Source organism: Rhynchophorus ferrugineus, unplaced genomic scaffold (assembly GCF_030347505.1).
Source record: "Rhynchophorus ferrugineus isolate W39M unplaced genomic scaffold, kcgeb_rfMv2 rfM2, whole genome shotgun sequence".
NCBI lineage: Eukaryota > Metazoa > Arthropoda > Insecta > Coleoptera > Curculionidae > Rhynchophorus > Rhynchophorus ferrugineus.
The window spans coordinates 72,227,648-72,249,750 of record NW_027472581.1 but is presented as its reverse complement, the minus strand read 5'-3'; the positions used below and the strand labels follow the sequence as shown (position 1 = coordinate 72,249,750).

General features: G+C 32.7%; 1 protein-coding gene across 1 annotated transcript in view; it reads right to left on the bottom strand.

Moving 5' to 3' along the window:
• Positions 1 to 9,126: 9,126 nt before the first annotated feature.
• Positions 9,127 to 22,103, bottom strand: part of LOC143190360 (A disintegrin and metalloproteinase with thrombospondin motifs 1) — a 56,688-nt gene continuing 43,711 nt past the window's right edge. Inside the window, exons 12-18 of the mRNA XM_076394599.1 lie at positions 21,863 to 22,029; positions 21,688 to 21,809; positions 20,275 to 20,407; positions 19,962 to 20,218; positions 14,641 to 14,912; positions 13,113 to 13,368; positions 9,127 to 9,794 (exon numbers count right to left, since the gene is read on the bottom strand). Coding sequence (XP_076250714.1) covers positions 9,459 to 9,794; positions 13,113 to 13,368; positions 14,641 to 14,912; positions 19,962 to 20,218; positions 20,275 to 20,407; positions 21,688 to 21,809; positions 21,863 to 22,029 — 1,543 coding nt within the window. The 3' untranslated portion in view covers positions 9,127 to 9,458. The remainder of the gene's footprint in view (positions 9,795 to 13,112; positions 13,369 to 14,640; positions 14,913 to 19,961; positions 20,219 to 20,274; positions 20,408 to 21,687; positions 21,810 to 21,862; positions 22,030 to 22,103) is intronic.

The following is a 22,103-nucleotide window of genomic DNA, read 5'->3' as shown; positions in this document are numbered from 1 at the left end:
TTATCAGTTAATCCGACAGCGGATTCCGTTTGGATATCGCAAATCTGCACAACCATATAAATATAAATGAGGGACAGGTAAGCCAAATATCGAAAAAAACTTACGACATGGTGATCTAAGTTCGTACCGAATCCGTATTTTTAGATTTTTGCCGGCTTAGTTTATACATGTAAAATTATTTTATGGCTTTATATTTGACTTTAAAAGTTTAAATATAGGGTCGATCGGTGTGGCACTCGCGGCAACTTATTCCGCTTTACGAGTTTATTTGGATTAGGCGAAGATTATAACTAAATTATTGGAAACATGTGAGCGTTTTGACACGTGGGAGTCAAATCACCATCAGTCGCAGACTATCACTTATGTTCGATATACGCTGTTTTATGACTATTATTTTAAGGGGTGTAGATATGGATAGTTAATATCACTACAAGATACTCTTATAAAATAGAACTTTAAAAAACTGTAATATTGATGGAGAGATATTTGACTATATTTAATTAGTATTTAAATTAATTTATATATTTAGTGTGTAGCGACCTTAAGGCATGTCGAATTTTACATCGTGGAATAACGGTCTACATAATACCCAGAAATATAATCCCAGATGTTGAACACGGGCGGGGTGCCAGCAGCGCCAACTAGAACCCGATAACGAATAGCCGGCGGCAACCCCGAGGCTGAACCCGCGTTTGGTTTAGACGTACCACCATCGACTGCCCAAGTCTCGTCATCAGGTAACACCGCTGCCGTCCGTTTACATTTTATTATATTGCCAATAAATAACGGTCACATAATGTAAACACCACTGTTTCATTTCGTTTTACTTCCATTCACCGAGCCACATTTACACTAAAGTGGTGACCCCGACGTGATCTTTCGCAAAATTGGGTTTGGACTTGTGAATGAAGAGTACGTGCAACATGGTGTATTTTACGTGGTCGTTATATATTTTGTTTCAAAATTTTCAATATTTATAATTCGATTCGTTTTCGATTTTACCTTCAATATTCCTTTTCATTTTATTCGTATTCATTTCATTATTTCCAATTAATTTTTTTAAATTTTTTGTCAAAATTTTCTTTCACAACATTTTGTTTGGTTTTTTTGTATTTGATATTTTTCATTTTTGTATTTTTGTTGCTTAGAGTAATTGTATGTAAAATTCTGACAGGGGAGTATTGTAGCGACCTTGAGGCATATCGAATTTTACATCGTGGAATAACGGTCTACAAAATACCCAGAAATATTATCCCAGATGTTGAACACGGGCGGGGTGCCAGCAGCGCCAACTAGAACCCGATAACGAATAGCTGGCAACCCCGAGACGTTTATCTGGGATGTTATTGAAGGGTATTTCGATTCATTCAGTGCTCAACCATCGTTTGGTTTAGACGTGCCACCATCGACTGCCCAAGCCTCGTCTCCAGGTAACACCGCTGTCATCCATTTTATCATTTGTATTTTTCACATTTTTATATTACTTCAATAAATAACGGTCACATAATGTAAACACCACTGTTTCATTTCGTTTTACCTCCATTCACCGAGCCACATCATTTACACTAAAGTGGTGACCCGACGTGATCTTTCGCAAAATTTGGTTTGGACTCGGGAATGGAGGGTACGTGCAACATGGTGTATTTTACGTGGCCGTTATATTTTTTGTTTCAAAATTTTCAATATTTTTAATTCGATTCGTTTTCGATTTTACCTTCAATATTCCTTTTCATTTTATTCGTATTCATTTCATTATTTCCAATTAATTTTTTTAAATTTTTTGTCAAAATTTTCTTTCACAACATTTTGTTTGGTTTTTTTGTATTTGATATTTTTCATTTTTGTATTTTTGTTGCTTAGAGTAATTGTATGTAAAATTCTGACAGGGGAGTATTGTAGCGACCTTGAGGCATATCGAATTTTACATCGTGGAATAACGGTCTACAAAATACCCAGAAATATTATCCCAGATGTTGAACACGGGCGGGGTGCCAGCAGCGCCAACTAGAACCCGATAACGAATAGCTGGCAACCCCGAGACGTTTATCTGGGATGTTATTGAAGGGTATTTCGATTCATTCAGTGCTCAACTATCGTTTGGTTTAGACGTGCCACCATCGACTGCCCAAGCCTCGTCTCCAGGTAACACCGCTGTCATCCATTTTATCATTTGTATTTTTCACATTTTTATATTACTTCAATAAATAACGGTCACATAATGTAAACACCACTGTTTCATTTCGTTTTACCTCCATTCACCGAGCCACATCATTTACACTAAAGTGGTGACCCGACGTGATCTTTCGCAAAATTTGGTTTGGACTCGGGAATGGAGGGTACGTGCAACATGGTGTATTTTACGTGGCCGTTATATTTTTTGTTTCAAAATTTTCAATATTTTTAATTCGATTCGTTTTCGATTTTACCTTCAATATTCCTTTTCATTTTATTCCTATTCATTTCATTATTTCCAATTCATTTTTTTAAATTTTTGTCAGAATTTTCTTTCACAATCTTTTGAACTCATAGATATTTTTACATCACTGCTTAATCATCAGCGTCTCAGCTAAACATTTATTTCGGCGCTATGTTTAAATCATAATGTCTTCCTTCGCTCGCCGTCTCCGTCATAATGGCAGACATTTTGATTTGAAAGGCTTTGGGCAGCTTCAGTCGGATACCGTCGTTATTTGTTTTTTTCTGAATTACCGTAACGTATGTGACTACGGATTAGTCACAGAGCAGCTCCGGAAGCTAGGTACCGATTGCAGTCACCGTAGACTCGTCATGTCTTCGCCGAGGTACCAGAATTGCCAACGTCTCGTCGTCGAAGAAAATAAGCTACCACGTCGTCGAACAACCGATCCTCCCACAGCGTCGATTACGGGCGCTCTGTCCGAACGTCGTCGACGGACCACATTCAAGTGCCAAAGTGACGATGAAGCAACGGTATCTGTAGGACCGGAAGATATCAACAGCCGCACCATATCGCAACCGTACCAACCACAACCGTTTCGAATTATCATATTTTTCAAAGCCCTTTTCATGCAGCACATTTTGTTAGGTATATAATTTATTTTGTATTTGATATTTTTTCATACATTTTTGTATTTGTGTTGCTTGGAGTAATTATATGTAAAATTCTGGCAGGGGAGTACTGTAGCGACCTTGAGGCATGTCGAATTTTACATCGTGGAATAACGGTCTACAAAATACCCAGAAATATAATCCAAGATGTTGAACACGGGCGGGGTGCCAGCAGCGCCAACTGGAACCCAATAACGAATAGCTGGCAGCAACCCCGAGACGTTTATCTGGTATGTTATTGAAGGGTATTTCGATTCATTCAGTGCTCAACCCTCGTTTGGTTTAGACGTGCCACCATCAACTGCCCAAGCCTCGTCACATTTCCGCATGACCAGAATCGAAGATCTTTGATTAGTGTTGATTTATTTTAATGATGTAAAAAAATTCGCTTTAAATTTGCGTATATCCACACATGCTGTTGTTCGTATTCGCAAAATTTATATTTTTGCGGCCATACACATACGTGAAAATACATATAGTCTATTCAAGATGACAATGAACTCACGTCTCCTGAATTTATGACGTCAAAACGTTAAAACGCTTAGTTTTAATTCATTTTGACTTCGACATTCAACAACGTTCTAATCTAAATAAAATGATTCAATAAAAATAATGTTATCAATATAATTTATTTTAAGAATATAATACATCTATTGCATCTATGGACTTAAAACTACAGTTAATAACACAATTATAATACTCTCTAGGTTAGTTCTTTTCCATGACACCATATAAGAGTTAGAGTTCTAGGCGCGTTTCTTATATAGTGGTATACACTGAAAGCCTAATCTACCTAATTGACAGTTGTATATCGAAGTAATATATTTTATTTTCCCTAGTGATCATATTTACCTTTTACGTTCATTTCTTATTTCCTTCGGTATAGCATTTCCTTGTAAAGTTTTTTTGGATATTAATATATTTTTCCTTAGTTTGTTCTGTTACTACCTGTATACATATTTCCTAACAAAATTAGATTTAATCACCGAATTTCCCCTAGTGAATTTGCTATATTTGCAAAACAGTTAATATTATTTCTCTCCTCACACATTTTAACCAAATGCTCATGTACGTTTTGAACAATTAAATATATCTGTGTACATAAATATGTCGCTTTCTGTAATAAAATTTCCTACAGTTACGGCATATTCATAATCCCATATCCAGAAAGTTTCTTTCAAGTGAATATCTATATTCTCTAATAAGTCTTATAAGTGAAATAATAAGTCTTCCTTGATTCTATAATATGTTTTTAAAAATTTTATTTTTTATAAACATTTTATGGAAGTTCAATTAAACCTTTTCGCGTGATATCGGGGCGGGCTCCTATATTAAAAGTGCCCTCGTATCACCAATTAAATCTTAATGATATTAATCATCAGTTAGACGATTCCTATTTAACGCTTTATTGATTATCGATAATAAATATAAAATTACACGGGTCACTATTATATATAAGTTAAGGGCTAAAACCAAGAATTGTAATCTTAGGAATCGTGTGCTATTGGTTTTAAAAAATATGTCTACCTAACAATGCATCTGGGAATTTTCAATATTTTTAAGACATTTTTAACCAACTTCAAAAGAGGATGAGGTTTATGTTCGACTGTATATTTTTGGTATGTTCACAGATTTTTCCGTCAATTGCGGACCAATTTTTAATATTCTTTTTTTATTCAATAGAGTGTCTTTCCGAAATCCGAATCTGATGATGGTAAATCGAGGAAATTTCAAAGGCACGTTTGTACTTTATATTTTCATCTATTTTTTTTTTAGTCTAAAATAATCAGATATTTGTGTATAATGTTATTGCTAAGCTGCTATGATGGAACACACAACTGGTCAACGGTTAGGACTTAAGGAATATGTCTTTAAATATTATGAGGACGTGCAGACAACTAATTCTATAATTTGAAGTTATTTAGGTAAGCTGATGATGAAAGCAGGGACCGGACCGTTATACCCTTCAGGGGTTTTTGAGGAGTTTTTGGTGAGGGTTTGCTTACCAAAGTCATTCAGTGTAAAAGCCGTTCACTTTGCTTTTTAAGCACTAATAATATGATATGGGAAGAATTGAATCGATTTCAAAAAGTAATTAAGGAAGTCACTAAGAAGTAAAAAATAATCAAAGTTAGATTTTTAACACAAAAAAACGTCTTAAAATAAAATATACTACTATATAGTATATACATACAATCTATATACTATATACACACAATCTATCTACTATATACGCACAATTTGGCTTAATACCTACTTTACAATATTATTTTAACAACTGATCAATTTGAAAAGTTAATGCCGAGCCCAAACAATACAAAAATAATAATATAATTTTGTGTCATATACGCAAAGGTACAAACAAACAAATCACATTTACAAAACAAATCCAATTTGTTGCTCGTGCTGTTAACTGAATTAAGTGTAGAGTTTTGCTTTGCGATAATAAGCCTCAGACTTTAGGGTAAATGATGTGGCTCAGTGAATGGAGGTAAAACGAAATGAAACAGTGGTGTTTACATTATGTGACCGTTATTGATTGGCTATATAAAAAATGTGAAAAATACAAATAATAAAACGGATGGCAGCGGTGTTACCTGATGACGAGGCTTGGGCAGTCGATGGTGGCACGTCTAATCCAAACGAGGATTGAGCACTGAATGAATCGAAATACCCTTCAATAACGTCCCAGATAAACGTCTCGGGGTTGCCGCCAGCTATTCCTTACCGGGTTCTACTTGGCGCTGCTGGCACCCCGCCCATGTTCAACATCTGGGATTATATTTCTGGGTATTTTTACTTTCGTTATTCCACGACGTAAAATTCGACATGCTTCAAGGTCGCTACAATACTCCCCTGCCAGAATTTTACATACAATTACTCCAAGCAACAAAAATACGAAAAAGTATGAAAAAATATCAAATACAAAAAAAAATATATAACAAACAAAATGTGCTCTGTGAAAAGGGCTTTGAAAAATATGATAAATCGAAACGGTTGTGGTTGGTCCGGTTGCGATCTGGTACGGCTGTTGATATCTTCCGGTCCTACAAGACTAATAATATAATAATAATTTTAAAATAAAAAATGTTACAATTATCAGCAATTTCTTAATCATAAATCGCTGCTATTTTAGGAGCATATTACAATAGTGATTGAAATAATAGTCCAGATGAAAAAAACAAAATTTAATTTTTGGTTCTCTCTATATTATTATAGAATTTGTTGTCAAAATACAGTTATTAATTTTGTTTATTATTGTGATCTCGTATAAAATTACAATGGTGATTTATAACTAGGAATATACGCGCTCATATCAGAAATCGTGTTTTGTCATAAACGTTTTTAATCGTCAAATATTTGCAATTGTTTAAAATATTCCAAAAATGATTTATAAAAGTACAAATAAATGTATTGTCTGACCGAATCCGTTTAATCTTATCATACATAATCGGGATTATCTATAATTTATTAATAATAATCTATCAACAAGGTAGTGATGCTATAGAGTAATATGAAGCGTTTATTTTATTTGTTTATGATAATACTATTGACGCATACTTTCAGGCATAAAGTTTTATCGTGTCATCATAAAATATAATCATCATGAAACAGTAGCAAATATAAATCTTGATGTGTAACTAATACTATGTATGTAATGTAAATGATCCCCTTCACCTAATTAACAAGTTATGTTTATTTAATAAATTGGAATATTTGCTTTTCAATTGTAATGCATGCCGAAAAAGCTACCACATGTACATTTCTGATAAGATGCTTAATCTAACAATATGAGTTCCTAGAAAATCTTTTAGAACGGTACATTCAAATTTAATTTTATATACTGCGCCTCCACCTTATACCTGAGAATATGTGTAATGTAATTTTATTAAAATGAGATAAAGAAAGAGTAATTTCGGTTCCATTAATGTTTTAATGTGAATGTATTCATAGAAATGTCAAACACTAATCAATCATTTCATTTGGGAATATGGCTCGGTGAACGAACGTAGGACGAAATGAAACAGTGGTAGATGACCGTCATATAATAGTCATATAGAAAGGGATTTATCATATAAAAAGTTTTGCCACTGGAAAGCCCCAGCGGGCACGACAAACGGAAATATTTATAACAGGAAATTAAAGACAGATTTTGATTAAATTTTGTATTTAAATGCTATCTAATATATGGATATTTCATTCATATTTGTTTAATAAACACGAAAATAATTGCATTACCTCAATAGTATTGTAGCGACCTTGACATGTCGAATTTTACATAGTGGAATAAGGGTTTACAAAATACCCAGAAATATACCCAGATGTTGAACATGGGCCAGCAGCACCAACTAGAACCCGATAACGAATAGCGGGCAACCCCGAGACGTTTATCTGGGATGTTATTGAAGGTTGTTTCCAATCATTCACTACTCGACCATCGTTTGGTTTAGACGTGCCACCATCGACTGCCCAAGCCTCGTCTCCAGGTAACCGCTGCCATCCGTTTTATATATTTTGTATTCTCCACATTTTTATATTACTTCAATAAATAAACATAAACACCTCTGTTTCATTTCGTTTTAGCTCCATTCACCGAGCCATATAATTTACCCTAAAGTATAATGTAAAATGCGAATGTAATAAAATGTTTATTTCATGAATCATTCATGACAGTCATCTGAATGGACTGCACACGATGAAACCGCCGTCATCAAACAAGTCTGTGTTCGTGTTTTGTCATCAAGAAGTACAGCAAATATCTGCAGATCAATTGGAAGTAATGCATCATAATCTCCGGCGGCGTCAATCCTGATTTTGCAAACGCTTATGAAGACGAATCATTCCTTTCTCAGACCTGCTGACTATTTTCCACCACCAGTTAAGGTACTATTCGGAAGTAGCTCGATTTAATTGCGTTGCTTATGTTAATTCTTCATTTTATGTTGTTCTTCCCGAGCTTACGAGATACCCGAATACCTGAAGCTTTCTTTGCCCTCCATTTTCTTGCAGCCAGCATGATATCAAGAATCACTTTATTCGTTGAGAAATAGACACTCTCCCCGAGTACCGGCTATAGACCGATGATGACAATGGAATTTCAGTGTTATCACTAAATATAAGCAATAGGCAAAGCCTATTTCACAGAACTTTTTTAATCCTTTTTGTTGCCAGTTTTGTGTAAATAGTTTTGTATTTATTACTTAGCCTCAGTAGCCATACTTCTAATATGCTTATCTTCCTTCGCATTTTTAAGAATTTCATCAACTTTTTCAGAGATTACATGACCATTCTGGCTCATTTTTTCCATCAAAATTGTCAAAACCAAAGTGGACATTGCATTTTCGTTCAACAAATTTTAAAGAGCACCTTCACCATATGCCGAACTATTTTTTTAACACAATGTCTGTTCGATAATTGCGCCATTTTCAATGGTTATAAACTCAAACAAATACTATCTTTGCAATGAGCATCTAGTGGTGTCGTTGAATGATTTTTTTCTTGAGTTTTGTTTAATTAGCGCCATTGACAAAATCTCACGAATTTTTCCCAAAGCCAATATATTAATCTTCTAGAATTTGTGATACCTTCAAACGTATGACTACACAGAATAAAGGTACTCTTAGAACTCATCCGGTTTTATCCAGGTCGGTTACTGGTGAAACGAGACAATTAGTTATTATCAGTTTTTACATTTCTGCCTGTATGTCATTATTTCTAAACATGGCCAATTCAAGTTAATTACACAAAACTTAAAAAATACTATTTATATTTTTTGTAACCACCAGTATGAATTAACATATGACATTCCTTCGTGTTTAATGTATTTAACAATCATGTTTATTTTTTATCGAAAGTCCAGTTTTTTTTACGAATCGAGAGACAGATGTTTAATTTTTCATGTATTATTGATTAATTGTTATTTTAATGTTTACAGTTCATTTAATGACCTTTCATATATTCTCTAATGTCGTTTCCTTTCGGGAGCATTCTAGCGTCTGCCAAAATATTATGTGATGATTGAAGGAACTGAAGCAAGACTGAAGTTATAGAATCGTTTATTATTCATATTAGTAAAATAAAATAATTACATTTGGCAACATTCTATCACTAAATACTTTTAATCTGAAAAATATATTTTGGCTCAAGACAGGCGCAAAAATATTTTCATAATATAATAAATCCGTTTTCACATATCAATGTTTGCTTTTAACATCAAAATATTGACATATAGATGGATGTAATATTATCAGAAAATGACATATAAGCAATTAAACGTCAATATTAATCATTACACTTAAATAAATCTATATTAAACAAATCACAAAATCTCATAAAGCTATTTGTTATTATATCGATATAGAAATTCTCAACTATATAAAGTTTTGGTATGTTAATACTTTTATTTCATCTTGAAAATGATCAGCGTTATAATTTCCGAAATCCTCACAAGATTTGCAACACAAATTCCTAAATCCTTTAAGTTTGCAGTACCTCTGTAGCAATTCAAAGCCACAATACTTAGAATTATCTCGCTTGCAAATCTTTGTGGTTCTACGACCTTTGCACAGTTTATTGTTATTCCGAGAAAGGTCTCCTAAACATTGTTGAGTTCGAGGTGGTGGTGCTTGTTCGAGACAAATTCCATCACCGGTAGCAGGACAATGGGCCGATAGTGAAGTAATGCCGACTCCACATCTTACGGAACACTAAAAATATAATGTTATTAAAGAATTACAAATAACAGTTCCAAAAAAATATAACATGTAATCGAAATCTACAAATTTCAATTTAAGGGTTTCACTAAATAATGTACGGTATACTCAGTGGTAAAATTCTAATTTTCAAAATTTCTGTAAATTTCTAATTTGTCCTATAAATAGAACAAAGGTAATTATCAAATAAATTTTATTTATGACAATTTATAAGCTCTGCCGGTTTTATTTTATCTATAAAACATAGATCTATATCTAGGAATTTGACCTAGCTTCCACATTTAAATCAATATTTTTTCTTGAAACAACAGCTTTTCGTTAAACACTCAATTTAAATTGTGTGCATATTGGTCCCAGGTTTTTTTTTATTGATTTTCATTCTTTTTGGGACTGTATAGATTGTCTCACTTTAGCTAGCCTTGGAAGCTGAACATATTTTCTTAAAACTTATTAAACTTCTTCAGTCAACTTACGATATTTCTATTAGCAGTGTATTATTGCGAAGTGATTTCTCAATTTCGCCAAGCAAATGCGTCTCCACTGTCTTTCAACAGAAAGTTCTGGATCGATTTGATGTTCGCTGATAATAGCACTCTATTCGTTGATACAGATGTTGATGATGGTGATACAGTATGAATTTTAGATAAATTCTTATTGAAGAAAGTATTGAGAACAAACGTGAGCGGTGGCTTTTGATAAAAATTTTAAGGTGTTCTGCAATTTTAGCAAAAAAAATGTAAAATAAATATTGCACTTGCAAAATGCAAAATAAATATCATACGTTCTTTTCTGTTCGAAAATGTAGTAATCACTTTGTCATTAAAATTGTCTATTATGGAAATAAATTGTGTTTTAATGTTATTCAAGAGTAGTTAAACTATTTTCGGCCATTTCATTTGTGTTGAGAAATACCTTTCGGCTTCTGCTGTTATCATCGGAGTTATTACCATAACTCCTAATAATTGTCTAGTCTCCTTCAATGTATCTTCTATATTGTTAGGTATTAATTTTTTTTTAAAAAGAGGTAGTGTACTATTTGATGTTCTGCAATCACTTCTTGAATAAATAACTGACAGTTCAGTTCGCAATCATTCTTCATCAAGTGTGAGATAAAAGGAACATACGGAAGTGAGTTTCTTCTCAGGAAATTTACCGCAATACTATCCAAAGTATTCCGAAAATCGATCGAAATCGATCTTTTGCACAATTTATTATAACATCACATGCCTCTAAAGTAGTTATTCGGTGATCAAATTTACTGTTGCCTGGTGGTAGCGAAGTACCGCGTGGGGGTTGAAGGAGCTCGCAGAGTACGACCGTTTGGCCCAGATAAATATTAGCGTTACTGTTAGCGATAGCGTGAGTCGGTAACCTACCGACGACCAGTTATTCCACTGGTCCACGTTACTTCCATGTCTCGCGTTTCCATTGCAATTTTTATCATTTATTATAAAAAGAATTCGCGAATGCTAAGTGGGATCTGATTTTTGCTTTTTGATAGAATGTATTTTATTATTTTAATGAGATTACATAATTATATTTTGGGAACTTCTTCGATGTCTCCACTGACTAACGTCGGTAACCTACCGACGGCCAGTTATTCCACTGGTCTACGTTACTTCCATGTCTCGCGTTTCCATTGCAATTTTTATCATTTATTATAAAAAGAATTCGCGAATGTTAAGTGGGATCTGATTTTTGCTTTTTGATAGAATGTATTTTATTATTTTAATGAGATTACATAATTATATTTTGGGAACTTCTTTAGCTTTTCTGCAGCACTACAGCGCTTATGTATCAGCCTCCACTGACTAACGTAATCCAGTTAGAGCAAGAGCAGGAGTTCAATGATTCAGGAGGGAAAAGAAAGTGGCATCTAATGTTAATGTCGAATCGGCTAAACTTTTGCTTCTCTAAGATGGTCCTTGTTGTTGAGAGGAAATATTATAACTAAGTATTTTGCCAATATTTCTATATAACTCTGAAATTTGGACACTGCTACAATCTGACATAAGTTTGTATTCTTTCAAATGCTGTATTTAGGACAAATTTTATATATGTTTCTCTCCAAGGTTATTAATCATTTAAGATGCGATTATCATTACACAGTTGAGAAATATATTCTGCGCCGCATATTTCATTGGTTTGAGCAAGTTTCTCAAATAAAAGGTGAACGAAGGCTTATTCTAGAAGATATTAATTCGGTCCGCACTCCTCTACGGATCTAATGTCTACTTCAAATTTGTTACACCCAACCAGGGGAAACGGATTCAAGTTTTCCAAAATAAGCTCCTCAGGAGAATCTTAAACGCCCCATGGATTGTCAAAAATGATCAAATTTATAGGGAAACTGGTACTCCAGAAATCAAGCACTTCATATCTTAATCATTCCACAAACAATAACTCATTTCAAGTTCTTCTGAAAACGCGCTTGTTGGCGAGCTGGTCGACATGTTGGGTGCTTAGCACCGCATCACCGCTAACCTAACTAACCCTTTTTTTCAGGCTGAAACGACCTCATCCGTCGCTGCAGTCATAAATTTTACCCCCATATGACAGTATCCAGTCGTGTGTTCACTCAGGATCGCGAATCATTAGAATCGCCGGGTCCTCATGCCCAATAGCGGCTACCCGATCAACGGGTGCCATATCCCCAAATTTAATGCAGTAGCAGTAGCGATCCACAGGAGTCAACTGTGAGGCAATTTCGGTTTAGTGTATTGGTAAGCCCAGTGGCAGTCGCACATAACCCGATCCAACTTGTCACTCCAGGACAAGTCTCCGCGACCAGGTATGCGGCATGCATTCTACCGCCTGGTTTTAGGCCAGAACAAAAAAAAATACCATACAGCTAACAGCTTGGAAGAAGACATTGATAACAATCCAAGAAAAATATATAAATCAGAAGATAGGTAACTAATATTGTCTGACGTAACGGCTAGGCCAAAACTTTTTCCTGATTTAATGAAGAGGGTTCCAAGTTCGAAGTGATGATGATTCCTATTAATAAACCTTTAGCAACATTATGCCATTATACCTACATTTAATCTAATCAATTAGTAACCTAGATTTAAGTTGTTTAATTTGAATTTTGCAAAATTTTTTGTAATTTTTAAGCTCATATATTTCAACACTGCTACTTTACTATGGCTGTCTTTCCATATAAACGTTTAGGGTAAATTATTTTTTAATTTGTGAACACTGTCATATGTGAGAAAACAATATTAGTATACAGAGGACACTTAAAATTTAATAGAAATTACGAGTTGTAAGATGTTGCAGAAAAAGTAAAGCTATTTAAAAAAATATTACCTCCGACCAATTTCCATACTGCCAGTAAACAGGACATGGTTTCCTGTTACAATGTCTAAAATCGTCAGGTTTCTTTTTAATGCATTTATTGGGATTTACCATATATTTCCATGGTTTAACCAATACTGCGCTTGAATTTTCTACTGTATCAAATAAAGACTTTGGAACACAGTATAATTCTCGATACTGAACACCCAAATAGCCACAAGTTTTGCTACATGGTTCCCATTCTCCAGGTATCCACGAAAAGTCACAGCTGAAAAATGAAATATATATATATAATTTTTGTTTTTGTCATATATAAAAATATACAAGGATTATATATTATAAATAAGGGTCAATGGATATGCTCTTCATTAATATCCCCTTGTTTATAAATTAATCTAGTAATACTACTTCTGGAACTGTATTTTGTTAATAATGTCACATTCCATTTTAAAATAACATTTTTTAAAAGTTCATACATATGTTTATTGTCTTAATGTGTCTAAATATAGCTAAATTATTTTATTAGGAATCTCACTTACTTTTACTTTTCAATGGTTTGTTTCGACTTTGCAGATCTATGATAATATGTCAGTTATTAAATTAATTAATTATTCGTATATTCATTATCAAACATACATGCTTAAATTTAGATCTCATGTATTCACAAATTAAATATAGAGGTTTTACATAAGTAGGCGAAACCGATGAAATGTTTAGCGTGGTCCAAATAATAGTGGCTCTGAGATCACTTTTTTATTGGTTCATTTGAGTTTCCCTACAAAGGCATTTGATTGGATAATTTCTATAACCCGACTGCTTGTTTCTATGGTTCGTTTATGACGCCATTTTTGTGTTTGTGACATTGAGTAATATCAGCATTTTTGTACCTTAATTATAATCACTATCATTTGATTATAACGTATCTTCATGCTCAAAAGTATTCTGTATCCAGTGTAGATAAACAATGTGTGTGTGTGTTGCTTAGCATTGCTTATTCCTGGTACGCATGCATTTATTTATATAGAGCTTTTGTATTCATATATATTGTTATTTACAAAAGTTGTTGTTAACCTTTAAAAATCCTTTGTTACTCTTTTGTTTGTAAAGTGCTATAAATTAAAAACTTAATTATTTTAACGGGGTTCATTTACTTGAAACAAATGTATATTTGTTAAGATACTTATAATTAATATTTTGGCTTAAGGCTCCTTAACAAAATGAACTTTTCAACATATAAATTAAAAAATTTTGAAATTTATTAATATGAAATAAAATAATACAATTTGTAGACCAACAAGATAAGCTTCATTTAATAGACAAGATATTATCCCATGATTATTTTATATTGTTAATGGATCCTTAAGCTGTTTCTTTAACTCCTCGATTTTCATCTCATTTCATCATCATTTCTCCTATCCCAAAATATGGGTAAATTTAGAATTAAATAGCGCTGATTTTTTTACGATTTGTTTAAATAAACAATTTTTTTTATAAACGCCTATCACAAACTCATATAAAAATAACAATTATAGTTACAAACCTAAAATTATTACATGACTCTGTGTCAAGAACTGGCTTCTGTAACAGTGAGCAGAACTTCTTTTTAACCAACTTATCCGCCTGGTTATCCCAGCATGCGACGGTTTTTTGACGTTTTCCTCCACCACAACTAGTGGAGCAGGGACCCCATCCGCCCAACATCCACACGAACCTTTTAGATGGTAGCAAATAATCTTTTTGTATCGAGTATTGAACATTAGTCGATACATTAATGTATTGTCCCTTGGATATGTCTTTTTCGGAAGCCATTACCTAAAAATAAAAAGAATATTAATATTTTTGGTGGTTGCTTTTACTCATATCGCTTCTTATTCAATTGTTATAAATACTATAAATGTGACTAATAAAACGTCCGTCGTATTGTGTTGATGACTAATTTTGAAAAAATAATCTATAATATTCTAATGCAGTATTTCCCAAGCATTGTTTTGTCATGGCTCAATAATTTTCACACTGTCCATTCATGATCCACTTAAATACTTTTAAACCTAAGCTGGTTCCTTTATATAAAATAATACACATTTTTTAATTATTAATACTAAATATTTTGGTATCGCCTATTTAGTAATAAAATTTTAGTGCGAAGTATGGAGCTCCTGCTTATTTTATGCTAAAGTATCCAAGTTCGCGAAAAATGATAAAAGTTTTGTGTCAAATATCCCATTGGGTGTTCTACCAATTGACTGCTCAATTAACTAATGACAAATTATAGGTAATGGCAATGTAAATGGGTTTCTTATCCAAGCTTTGTTGCTGCCGACTGGAGGAAAATATTCATGAAGATCCCTCTCCAGTCGAGTTAAGATGTCTTGTGGCAATGCAATCATGTTGTACTTTTTTGCACACACGCATTAAGGCAACTTCTACTTTGTCTTGTACTTTAAATATTGCTACATTGTTACATTGCAGGGATATTTTTTAATTATTTAAAAATTAAAAAATATAAAATATGTAAACCACTTTTGGCAACCAGTTAACATCATTAATTTTGACCTTGAATTCAAATATTACATTTCTGTGTGCTGGGAGATGTTATTCCAAAAGACTTTTACCTATTCTTTTAATTCAATAAACCACCTCACGGTGTAAAAAAAGATGTTCGTGATCACTTCCCATTTCTTTGCACACAGAGAATAATGTTGAGTTCAGTGGACGAGATTTTATAAAGTTTATGAACTTGACGCGACATTTCATGATAGCCAATACCTCACTATGAATGCTGCACTGCGTCCATACACATCCATACACTCCTGCTGGTGCTACAACTTTTACCTTCGGATAAAGCCCAGTACGAATAGCTGACATTGTTCTTACGCCATCATTACTCAGTTCCACATACTTTCACCATTCAATGTTATTTTTGTTGATATAATCTTTAATCAAGTTAAATATTTCTTCGGCTGTCGTTCGTGTTAGGAAAGAGTTATAAAACAACAAACACTTCATAAATAGTATTCTCAGAATCATATCGTACCAAACATATCATATTAACATTATCGGATACGTCTATATTTTCATCGATTTGCAAGTAATGGCATCATTTCAGATGTCTTACGACTATTTTTTCAATGTCATCTGCTATATCCACAATCCTACGCTCTTCGTGTTATTCGACAATGCTAACTAACTTACTCGGCTTTGCTGTTTTTTTCTAACAATCGAGATGCTGAAATTTTTTGCGATGTAAGTATTATCTTCTTACCATTAACATGTCTATAGCCGGATTAATGGCTATAGATTGGCAATTAATTGCAAAATTTCATAAGAAGTCAGGGTAAGATTATGAGCTTGAGTCCATTGTGAAAGCATAGACCCCATATTTCCAATACCCAATAATAATATACCCGGCTAATGGACAATAGTGATCTAATTAGCGTTAGGAAATATCGACTGAAATTAACTATCGACTGTTTAGTAATTTACTACTTTTTACTGTTTTGACTGTTTTCGGTCACAAATTTCGGTCCGATTGATTTTTTTACTATTTACTATCGACTGTTTTACTCGTATGCTTTTAGTTACTATTTTCGTTTCTACTAATTTCATTCAAGTGATTTTCAACATTCTGGCTATCGTCCTAGCCGCCACCTTGACAAAAATATGGTGAACGTAAGCTTATATAGATTTATATGTAATATATGTTATATAATTTTCAGATTATTTTGGTACTTTGCTTGTAAACAACGATATATTGTATATTAATATAGCAGCATTTTGTAAGGATACTATTCAAGATTGTGCTCTCTCAATTTTTGCTCAAGTCTTCTGATTGTCAAAACTTCTTTCCTAAAATCTTGAAAACAAAATTTAAGTTCGATAGGTTTCAGAAATTGAATGGATTCAAATAGATTTGGAGGAATTTTTGCAGTAGCAGTTAAACTGCATAAAAAATATTAACCATAAAGAGGTAATAAGCTGAAAATTTTCTGATAGGAAAACTCTACTTCATATTCAACAATTTAGTTTCTTGGCAATTAAACAAACACAAAAAAATAATGATGATCGCGGAAATTAGTTAAGTTTAATTTTATCAGCAGGTATGGTTTGAGAATATTTTGAAAGAGAATCCTCAACTTCTGCTATCTGAACACTTCGATTTAAAGAATCAGTATTTGGTATAAATAATACTGAGGCGATACAATAAATTATCACAGAAGAGATATATTGCATTCTAACTTCAAAAAATACAAATACAGTGCTACAATTCGAATTTCGAGACACAAATACTGACGAAGAATGTATTTCATCTGAAGACATTTGGATAAAAAAAAACTAGCTAGAATGAAAGAAATAATTACACCAGGTGCACAACAACAGCAATAACTTTACAAATTAAGCAATATTTGGAAATGCCACTTATGGGGCGTTTAAAAAATCCATTAGATTTTTAGTATACTCATAAAATGATATTATTTGATTTATATCAGTTACATTTGAAATATTCTGCTATATCTGCATTATCCATTTATCCATATCAATAAATTTTTTCAAAATCTGCCAAATTATTAATAAGCAAAGATATGTCATCACGGGAGACAAGCTGAACATGTATATTATATTTTTGAATAGTGATTAAAAATATTTCCGTTCAATAATAAATAAAGCAATTATTTTATTTAAAAAAGCTCTAGTATTTATATGTCATGGATTAGTTTTTTTCTATGATTAGGTGTCTATTTAATTTTTATTTAGTATTTATTGTTATCGTACATTTTTAGGTTTTATTTAAGTTCTATTGTATCTATATTTGTTATAGTATGTTATTTAAAAATATCAATTAATATATTAAAATACCATAAAATATTTGTGGGGTTATTGTTTCATCCCTTTCGACAGAACATTCAAATATAAATGCAATTATACTTCAAAATGAAATTATACATTGTATGTTAATAGTATTGAGTAATTATTTATGTCCTATGTACATAAAAAATTAATTGCTCCAAGATATAATTATCCATACTTTCCGCTGTCACAATTTATGCAGGAAAAAATACGTACATCTTCGTCTGACATCACGAATGGAAAAAAACAGTTGAACTGTGCATCTGACTGAAAATAGCAATTACCACTAGCGCTCCATGGTATGTCAGAAATAATCAAATTCATAGGGAAACTGACACTCCAGAAATCAAGCACTTCATATCTCAATCATTCCACAAACAACAACTCATCTCAAGTTCTTCTGAAAACGCGTTTGTTCGCGAGCTGGTCGACATGCTGTGGGCTTAGCACCGCGTCACCGCTAAGCTCTCCCCCTTTTCCAGGCTGAAACGACCTCATCCGTCGCTACAGTCATAACTTTTGCCCCCATACAACAGTACTCAGTTGTGTGTTAACTCAGGTTCGCGAATCAATAGAATCGCCGGGCCCTCGTGCCGAAGAACGGCTGCCCGATCAGCGGGTGCCATATCGCCAAATTTAATGCAGTAGCAGTGGCGATCCACAGGGGTCAACTGTTTGGCGGTTTCGGTTTAGTGTATTGGTAAGCCCAGAGGCAGTCCCACATAACCCGGTCCAACTTGTCACTCCAGGGCAAGTCTCCGCGACCAGGTATGCGTCATGCATTCCACCGCCTGGTTTACAGTAATTACCACTTTCAGTAGCTAGTTTTTTATCTATCGACTATTTCGACTGTTTTGCGACTCTCGACTGTTTTCAGTCGATATTTCCTAATGCTAGTTCTAATGAATTTAGTATTTTTGATAATATATTATTTCTACAGGAAACAAAGATCTTCTGGAGGAAAACGTTGCACGAAGAAATTTCAAGATCAAATATATTATAAGCAGAATAAAATTATTTATTAAAAAACTTTGTAAATCGAAAAAAAATTAGATAGATTTATTATAATCAATCTGGAACTATACAACCAATAAACCAACTTTAACGGACAATAGACAACAAGAAAATATTCGTGATTGTTGATTATTTTTATTATTCCAATTGTCGTAATGAACAAGACAGTCATTTACGACACTACTAATAAAGGCTTTTAACCTTATGCAATTAGATTTTGTAACATTTTTAACAAAACATTTTTAAAATATTCATAGGTTTCTTATTTATTTAATAAAAATATATTAGTTTGCAATAAATTTCGAGAATATTACTTCCTGAAAGTTAGTTAAGAATAACATAATTATTTAAACTATTGAAACACATTTAGAATATTAAATTATCTATGCACTTTAAACAATGGAATTAATATAATTAAGTATTTTTTTATTTCTAACCTAATATTCCCTTGTTTTTTTTAAACATATTTTCGAGTCTCCTTTTTACCAACTAGTGTTTATCTGGACTGGACCTACTGTTTAACGTCGGCTCCGAACCACGGTCCTTGGCATTAAGCCTACCGACTGGCCAGTGATCAACTTATATATCATCCCAGAAGACATCCGTTCTTACCCAGCCATGTCACTAGCATGACAATCACACTAAGGACAATCACAAGTGTTAAACAATCATAAACTTACGACCATGCCCCAGCAGAATTCGAACCCGCGACTATCGCAATAGTAGGAGGACCTTGTCGCCACAAGACCACGTTACCCACTGTGCCAACCAAGCCGACCATATTCCATTGTTATTTAGTCGAAATATTATTTATTTAAATACATAGTTCTCTGATGAAAAAATAGTAAAAACCTTGAAATAAAAGGTGAACGTATTTTCAATGTAACTTCGATTAGTTATCGAATTCGAATTAAGAATTTTGGAATAGTCTTCAAAATCTTCTTGCATTTGATCCAGTTGCGGCTCAGTGTTATGTTATCTATACGAAATAATTATAATTACCATTATAACAGTTTCGGACATTATTGGACCAGTACCCCACAGCTTATGATTGTTTCCTTGCTTCTGGTAAAAGAATTTCGTTCCTTCAACCACCTTAGTCAATAAAGATTTATTCGGAATAGTAACGGTATATCCAGCCTTGCCCTTTTTCCTTCTATTCTTTAAGATGAACCCTAAATGTGGCTGTTCCGTATCTACCACCGATTCAACTTTGATATGCTGAGCCATTTTTGGTATTACACTGATACGACTGATATCTGAAAAAATATAGTTAAGAATAAAGAAGATTATTGTTAATTATTTTTGTACTTGCCTCGTTTCAAAATCTTCTTAACTGTGGAATCAGCTTTAAGACATTGGGAGTCATCTCCACCACATACGCCGCAACTGTCTCTTGTCAAAGATGAGTTTAATATGCCATCACAACCAACTTTATAGCATTTTCCCTATTAACAATAATGAATAATATATATTACTAGTGAGTTCGTAATTTAATTGTTAATATAATTAATAATCTTAAAATGACTTTCGTTGTATATCTGTTATTAACAAGTACAAATTGAAGATACTGAGGGAGTATCAATTGATAATGACTTGAGAGTTCAAAAGTTTAAGCTTGAGTATGAGCAATAAGTATAATTAGTATGGTGATGAGAAAACTCAAAACATATGAGAATTAAAATGGATGTGTATCAAATTTGAGACCTTATTTTGGATAGCTTTCAAGACATATTATTTGATGTTGATTTCCAGAAAAATCATAGGAAATAGTGACTAGCAGTGGACAACACCGTGAAAACAAAATAATATACGACATGCAACAATCAATTTTAAATTGTTAAAAAATATGTATTATTCGTAAGCATATGATTACTATAAATATATTATTGTATTAATTACATGTTATATTATATATATTTAGTCCAATCTTAATTTACAAATTTTATTTTATTATTTTAATTTTAATTTTATTATTAAGTTTATTAAAATTTTTCTTTTGTACTTGTATCAATACACTAGCAAAATGTGTACCGAATAAATGAATCAATATCTATTACTATCAGTATTACGTACATTGAAATAAAATTAAACGACTTAAGCTAAAATTAACAATAACACTTATACGTTATACGTTCGTGTAGTTTGGTTCGGTTCAATCTTCTGATCTCCCGCGTGTTGTCGATTGCTTTCACACTGCTGTGAGTTAGTAAGTAACCTTATGAAATTCTTTCAATGGTTAAGTTGTGACATGGATGTACGTTCAAAATTAATTTTGTCTGTGGACTACTTCCAAAGTTGTAAAACAATAAACTCATATTGTTATTGTAATCTTTCAGGATAACTAATGATTATTGAGTGAATTTATAGAAAAACATTTTCTACTAAAATCTCGCACTTTTTTGCATATATATGAAAAAATACTTCTCTAAATCAGTGAACTAAAGTGCTATTTGTTCTTTAACATCAAGCTTATTCCCCAATTTTAGCTTTCTCTAAGCTTTTAAGAAACTATGTCGTAGAAAACAAACTTTCATCAAACTAAAAAGTAATAAATTATGCGTTGAAATTTATAGTTAAATTAAACTTGAAATGTATATATCCGTTTTTGGTTGAGTTTAATTTCCACAAGTTTATTAATCAACTCAATAATACTAAACATATATTCTGATGACTATAAATAATTGTGACATACACATAATTGCCAAGATATTTGATATAATTTTACCTTCACACAAATATTATCCATATTATCATATGAACAAGGTGTTCCATCAGGAAGATCTTCTTCGGTGGGGAAGACAAACTTTTGCTTCTCATTTATACAAGAAAATTTACATTTCTTGTCATCTAAAATAATTATAAAAGCATAATATTTACTATAGCAATCTGAATCATCTTACCTTCTTTATTTTCATATGGATACCAAGTCTCGCTAGGCATATTAAATACTTTGGGAAGCATCCTACACTGTTCTGCCCGGATATCACTGGGTTCTTTACATGGACTATTATTGCAAAGTCTCCATTCTTCATTTTCACCTTCGCAACCTTTTCCCCCGTAAGAAGGCCTGTACATTTTAATAAATACTATTTTAAATATTTTACAATTAATCAATTAATATACAATTTAGTCTGAACTATG